The sequence below is a fragment of the Toxotes jaculatrix genome, chromosome 10, assembly GCF_017976425.1.
Source record: "Toxotes jaculatrix isolate fToxJac2 chromosome 10, fToxJac2.pri, whole genome shotgun sequence".
Taxonomy (NCBI): domain Eukaryota; kingdom Metazoa; phylum Chordata; class Actinopteri; family Toxotidae; genus Toxotes; species Toxotes jaculatrix.
This window is the reverse complement of record NC_054403.1, coordinates 18,683,208-18,689,516: the sequence shown is the minus strand read 5'-3', so window position 1 is coordinate 18,689,516 and position 6,309 is coordinate 18,683,208. Positions and strand designations below refer to the sequence as shown.

The following is a 6,309-nucleotide window of genomic DNA, read 5'->3' as shown; positions in this document are numbered from 1 at the left end:
CTCCATAATAACAATGGTGGTTATAAAAACTGTTACAACCAGGTACCAAAGACACCCCAGCTGCATTAAAAAAAACTGTGGTGATATCTAAAATTACCTTGTGGAAACCTTTCCTGACAACACAAAACTGAGTGAACAAAGCTCTTTTAAAGTCTTTATTGAAAACACCAGAAACTTTGAATCTTTAGCCTGTGTTCTTCCCACTTTCAACACGTCGTTCCCCTTGAAGAAGATCCAACCAGCACTCTGAACAGAAGCCTATGCCAGCATCTGAAATATAGTAAACATTAAAAACAACTGATTACAGTATCAACAGTTTAATGTTGGAGTAATAAAAATCCATTACACAAGAACCAAGGTGGTCACTTAACATTTCGTGTGCAATAAACATTTATTTTGCATTGCACTTATAATAATGTTTCTCCATGGTAGCATTCATTCACTTCTTAGGTTCTTCAAAATGTACAAATGGTTAAGAGATTATCATTAGTCTGGCTGGCATACCTGCAATGGTGAGCTGTGGCTTCACTGGTCCAACAACTTCAGGACACAGTTCAGGTATGTTGCAAGAGCAGTTGTCTTGGAGAGATGTTCATCCTGCAATGAGAGCATAGTATTAACATGTTGCTCTTGTCTTAATCGTGTATTCATAAAATATCTGAAAATGATATTGTAGTCCTTGATCCGACTGCGAATTCGCTTCAGTGATTGTTTCCAGTTTGGCAGTTAGGACGATGGTGTTCTTCCAGAGGTCTCCATTGTTTGAATTGGCATGCTTGTGGAAAGGGTTTTGATTTTGAGAAAATGGCTCTTAATTTAAAAATGGGTTTTATTTTTTACCAAGAAAATCCTCTTACAAATAACTAGACATTTGTGCTAATGATTTAAAAAATGCGCTGCTGCCAATCATTTTACTGACGGATGATTGGTAAGGCAAAAAAGGGGGCGTTATTTGTGAGGGCTCAGTTGGCAAAATGGCTAAAGATTTCATTGTTGAAAAGAGACGGAATGTCTTGGGATGCTGCTGCACTTTTGATAATTTTAGCTGATGAAAACGGATTACAATGGAAAAGGCTCATTCAGTCGACCTCCTTTTTTTCTTTAGTCCCCTGAGGCAAAAGCTGTCTTGAATATCACCCTTCTGAGTGGAGACTGCAATACAGGACAATGAGAAACTCATGAGAAACAAAGAGGTTTGCTTTGCTTACCAGCTGTTGACTATCGGTCGAGTTGCATTTGGTTGCTGTTGCCTTTGGTTTTGTCGTTGCATGCCATCAAATGGCTCTAGGGTGATGGATCCATTTCCAAGGAAACTACATTGGAACATTCTGACAGTAACATTTGCCTAATCCTTGAAAACAGTAGCGTCCAGTGCGAAGTACATTTGTGTTAAGAATGAAGTCACTCGACTATTTATATAGCACGAGCAGAGACTCACCAAAGCTTTACAGAGAATTCTGTAAAGGAGATCAGGTTGTTACTTGACATTCATGTTACTGTCTCTGATCTTGTTTTGTAAATCGATAAGCAGTGGTCAAGGTACAACTAAAAGCTTTATTAGAGTAGGAAAGCCAGACTTATAGGGCATTGCAGATTCCAACAGCACTGAATGTACAAAAACTAACACTCACTTGGTAACTGTACTGTTACATGAGCAAGAGAAATACTAAAAAAAAAAAGAAAAACTTTTACACATAAAAAACTGGAAAAGTCAAGATACAGTTCAAAGCTAAGCTTCATATTCCACAGATTTTGACATGGCTAGTTTGTCTTGTCAGATTTCTTCCAAAACACGTGTTTACTGTGCACGGAGATTAACGTTTGCTTCAATGTGATTTCCAAGTCCAGTTCAGTATCTGCTGCGAGCCATTCCTCTATCAACTCGATTGCCACCACGGCCACCACGTGGCCCTCCACGACTTGAGCTGCTGTACGAATCACGAGGAGGGTAGCCTCGCTCGACAGGGGGAGCTGGGCCCCTCTCCTGCCTGCCCATTCGCTCACCACGGCTAGGTGGATATGGGTCACTCCGACTGCTGGGGTAACTGTCACGACTGCCATAGCCATCCCGGGAACTGCTGCCATAGTCATCGTAACGACTGCTTCCACTGCTCCCACCATAGGATGGTGGGGGGCCCCGTGAAGGTGGGGCGCTGCGAGAGTTACCTGCAGGGTCAATGGGTCAGGTAATTGGCAAGGTTTAATTTAAACATTTTCTTGCACCGCCAAGTGCTATTTTTTGCCAATAGAATTCATTCTGTGACAAATATATTTAATGGATGACATGTTTAAATGTCCCATCGTGTTATCAATCTTAAATTGAACATGGATATTTAGTTGACATGGGCAGTAATATATCCAAGCACAGGGAATAAATGGGCAGTGTTACCCATTTCAGCATGCCATTGATTTGAGAAGCCATTTTCCTTTTAGAGCTCCAGGAGTTAGAACTGCGGGTTAAGGACGAGGTTTTCAGAGTTGTCTTGATGGTTCTGTGAAGGTTACTCCTTGAGGGAGTGCTTTGCTAGGCAACACATACTGAGTGGTCAACAGATGTTTCCAAGGACTTTTTGAGGTTCCTTATGGTTGCAAACTCTCTGGGGTAGGTTAGATATTCTGCGTTATTTCTGCATGATACTGCCACAAACACTGAATGCAGCAGTAATATGGACTGTGATATCGAGACACAGCTTTTGAATCTAATTTTGTTTTTAAGTTGAGATGCCAATGGTATATGTAGGTAATATATTCCAAATAGAATGAAAATATGCAACTTGGGCTGCAGGTCCGGGATGCAGCAGAGGGAAAGGAAAGAATTTTAAAGAGGCTGCCTAAAATGCCATTTCCTCTGGGGATGGAAAAAACTGCAGCTTCTTGTGACTGGAGACTGCGGTAGTCAGTGCTATGATTTGCTCCTTTTTGTGCAGCTCTTCTTTTCGCGCCACAGTGGTTATCTTTTGTTATTACACTCATGGAGTCATATCTTACCATAACCATCGTATGAATCCCGGTAGGAGCCACCACTTGGACGGTCAATATAGCTTCTGGGTTCCCGGCCTCCACCATAACCATCACGATCGCTACATAATAGGAACAATTGTTATTTGATGGCCAGGTGTAATATGAAATTATTTTTTAACCTTTTATATCAACTCATACACGTACCTGTATCCTCTTGACATTGAGCCATAGTCATCTCTGGAACTGGAATTTGAGTATTCTCTGTATGAGTAATCTCTGGGAGGAGGTCCATAGTCCCTTGAATCTCTGGAATTATAATCCCGACTGGAGTAGCTGTGAAAAATAGCACAATTAGCTACAGATCTGTTTCTATGATGTTAGATCTTTCACTGACAGACAAAATTCAGTTGACTAATTTTGTTCTTTGTGCCTAAGACCTATAGTCATAGTGTCCTTTTTTTTTAAAAATACTAATGTAACCTATAAATTGCAAGCAGGGCATGCTGTATAGACTTCAGACAGAAACATTTGAAATATTTCCATTTAAGCTCAATGAACGCAAAAACCTTTCCCAAATAGTTTCATAACACTGTATAATGTAAGCAAATATGAATTGGCCTACCTGTCTTTTGAGTTGTAATGGTCATCTCGTGGTGATGGATAATCATCCCTCCTGGACATCATGGAGTCTCTGCGAGGAGGGGGTGGACCATAGGGATCCCTGTCCCTTGACATGGGTGCTAGAAAACACAAAGAAATGACAAAATGGCTCCTTAATAACACTATAACCGTGAGATACCTGTTCCTGTTCAGGTACTTGCAGGCGAGTTAGATCACAGTGATCATTTGAGACTATGACATCTATCTCCAATCGATACCCAGGGGGAACGATACAGGGAACTGTGGGTGTATTAAAACTGAGATAAATACCTACAGGATTTCCTCAAACTTACGTCTGCTCATGGGACCAGATGGGGCAGATCTCTTGGGTGGGGGGCCTCCATTGCGTACTGGGGGTCCTCTCTTCATCGGAGGGGGGCCTCTGGATGACATCCCTTTAAAGAAGGGTTCTACATTCCCTGAATTATCATAGTAGTCTTTCAACGGACAAGAAATGCAAATATTAAAACAATTAGTTCAAAAGAAGTAGTTCAAGAGAAAAAAAAAAAGAGAGATTGTTTTGCTAAAACACACACTATAGTATTTTGCAAACTTAACTGACCAAGTTAATTTTTATCAAAAATATACCTCTGGATGGTGGGCCCCTCATACCACCAGGACCTCCTCTGGAACCACGGGGACCTCTGGGCGGACCACGGCTGCGGGAGTGCATAGGTGGAGGTCCTCGTCTGCCACCACTCTCAAACTGAGGCTTTGTAGCTTGCTCCACTTTGATTGGCTTGCCATCAAGAGACTGCAGGAGAAGAATTACAATTATGATCCCAATTTCAAGATTTTTTTAAGGTTATAGCTGATTAAAGACAGTACTTACCTTTCCATTCATTTCGCGTGCCGCATCCTTTGCATCAGCTGGACTTTCAAAAGTTACAAAAGCAAATCCTCTTGATTTGTTTGTTTCACGGTCCTTCATCAAAAGAACTGAAACAAAGAAATAAGGAGTAAGAAGAGGGCGTTTACTTTTTGACTAATAGTTTAAACGGATTACATTATTGTCTGACAATGGTACAATAACTTATAACTAATTTTACAACAGTTTAAGTTCTACAAAGGCTGCTACCCACATTTCACTAACTGAAACTAAACAACTCACTGTTTTCTATTTTTACCACTGTGCTCCCTTCACGGTTTAAAGGTTTTCTTGTTTCCTCCTTTCAGACTAAATTTAATTTTACGGTAAACGAGGTCCGTGTAATAGAGAAGAATAAGCTTTATGTTGAGTGATCATAGAAAATGGGAACCGGAGCAAAAGGAACTATGAGGTGATTACGCAGAATGTAAAATCAACTTTTAAAAAAATAATGATAGACTGTTAAACTGCTACTGTTTTTTTTCCCGAAAGTTTTAGTTCACTTTGATATTTTACATTTTAATCCGATTTTTGCACATTTAATATTATAAATAAATACAAATAAATTCACACATTTACAAAATCTGATTCGGAAAATGAGCTTCAATGAAATTTACCCAGGCCTTTACAATTACAGGCAAGTTAGGGCACTCATACTTGGTATACATTAAACGCGTGGATGACCAGACACAGTGCTGCATTTTTAATATTCAGTAGAGTTAACTACGATAAGACCTTAGAATAAAATGGCCAAACAGTGGCTGCATCCACACCTTCGACAATCCTGCCATATTTGCTGAAGTACTGCTCCAGGGCCTTCTCGGTGGTCTCCGTGTTCAGTCCACCGATGAAGAGCTTCCCTGGTCGGTCTGCCTCTGCCATGCTGGAAAACCCACCACTTGCAACAAAAGAAGGGTCAAATCAAGTCATCTGGATTTTGACCACTGGACACAAGCGTGCAACATACTCTGTATCCAGACATTTTTGTGGTTATTACCTTGCTTCTGACGAAAGTCTTGAACTGTTGAATGCGCAAAATGGCGATAAACGTGCCAGTGGTTGTATTTAGTTACTTGGCTAACGCTAGCTAGCAAATACTCCAGCTGCTAACAAAAGAGCTCAGCCTTACAAATACCCACACGCTACTTAAAATACATAGACTAATAAAACAGTGACGATTGTATGAAGTGTGAAAGCAAGCTGCTAGCGGCTATCTAGTTGCACTACGCCGCAGCTTCTGTTACACACTACAGTAGACAACGGTTCCTTTTGCTCCCCGCTCTTCCTTCTTCTTCCATTCTGTTTCCAGCAGACCACACGCCCCACGGCGCAACACTGCCGCCTACAGTCCAGCAACGTCAATCAAGATTTGTCCCTTGCAATTTTGGACTATAGAGTGAACAAATTCAAAACGATCCTCCGCCAGCCAGAAGACATGTAAAAATACTCAGCTTTAAAGGGCTGTTTATGATTGTTATGGGTTTTTTTTTCCAATCAGTTCAATTATCTGATATGATTTTTAAAGTTATGTCTATGCCTCCTTCGAGGAGTCTATGAAAATACAAATGTAGGCTGGCTTTCTTTTTAATAGTTTAAGTGCTGCACACAAGATGTCTCCTGCTTCACCGAAAAGTCCATTCTTCAATATATGTGCGCTACAGGTTTCGAGTTTCCCCATCACGCTTTCAAACTAATTGCGAAATTCATGCTTCTCAGTGCGTCTTAAAGTCAAATTTAAGATGAGTACCAAGAGGTTTTTTTCCTCTTAAACAGATGATTATGAACTAAAACTCAGCACATAAATATCCCAGGGGAATCAC

General features: G+C 40.6%; 1 protein-coding gene across 2 annotated transcripts; it reads right to left on the bottom strand.

Moving 5' to 3' along the window:
- Nucleotides 1–142: 142 nt before the first annotated feature.
- On the bottom strand, nt 143–5,786 carry rbmx (RNA binding motif protein X-linked). 2 transcript variants are annotated; one of them, XR_005894717.1, is made up of 10 exons: nt 5,487–5,786; nt 5,263–5,387; nt 4,454–4,560; nt 4,210–4,375; nt 3,915–4,058; nt 3,584–3,701; nt 3,166–3,294; nt 2,989–3,080; nt 505–597; nt 143–270 (listed from the first exon to the last, which is right to left on the bottom strand). XR_005894717.1 is itself a non-coding variant. In XM_041048420.1 (9 exons), exons 2-9 carry the CDS (start codon nt 5,369–5,371, stop codon nt 1,850–1,852), a joined length of 1,182 nt encoding a protein of 393 aa, XP_040904354.1. In that variant the 5' UTR covers nt 5,372–5,387; nt 5,487–5,786; the 3' UTR covers nt 1,535–1,849. The 2 variants fall into 2 exon arrangements, 1 of the variants encoding a protein (XP_040904354.1); XM_041048420.1 differs by lacking the exons at nt 143–270; nt 505–597 and adding an exon at nt 1,535–2,166.
- Nucleotides 5,787–6,309: the final 523 nt, after the last annotated feature.

Bases quoted from the DNA above. Each gene is read 5' to 3' on its own strand.
- rbmx (XM_041048420.1), bottom strand. From the start codon at position 5,371: ATGGCAGAGGCAGACCGACCAGGGAAGCTCTTCATCGGTGGACTGAAC. The intron at 4,561-5,262 runs GTGTGGATGCAG...TCTTTGTTTCAG, and splicing joins ATATGGCAGGATTGTCGAAG to TTCTTTTGATGAAGGACCGT. The intron at 3,081-3,165 runs GTACGTGTATGA...CCTATTATGTAG, and splicing joins TCAATGTCAAGAGGATACAG to CGATCGTGATGGTTATGGTG.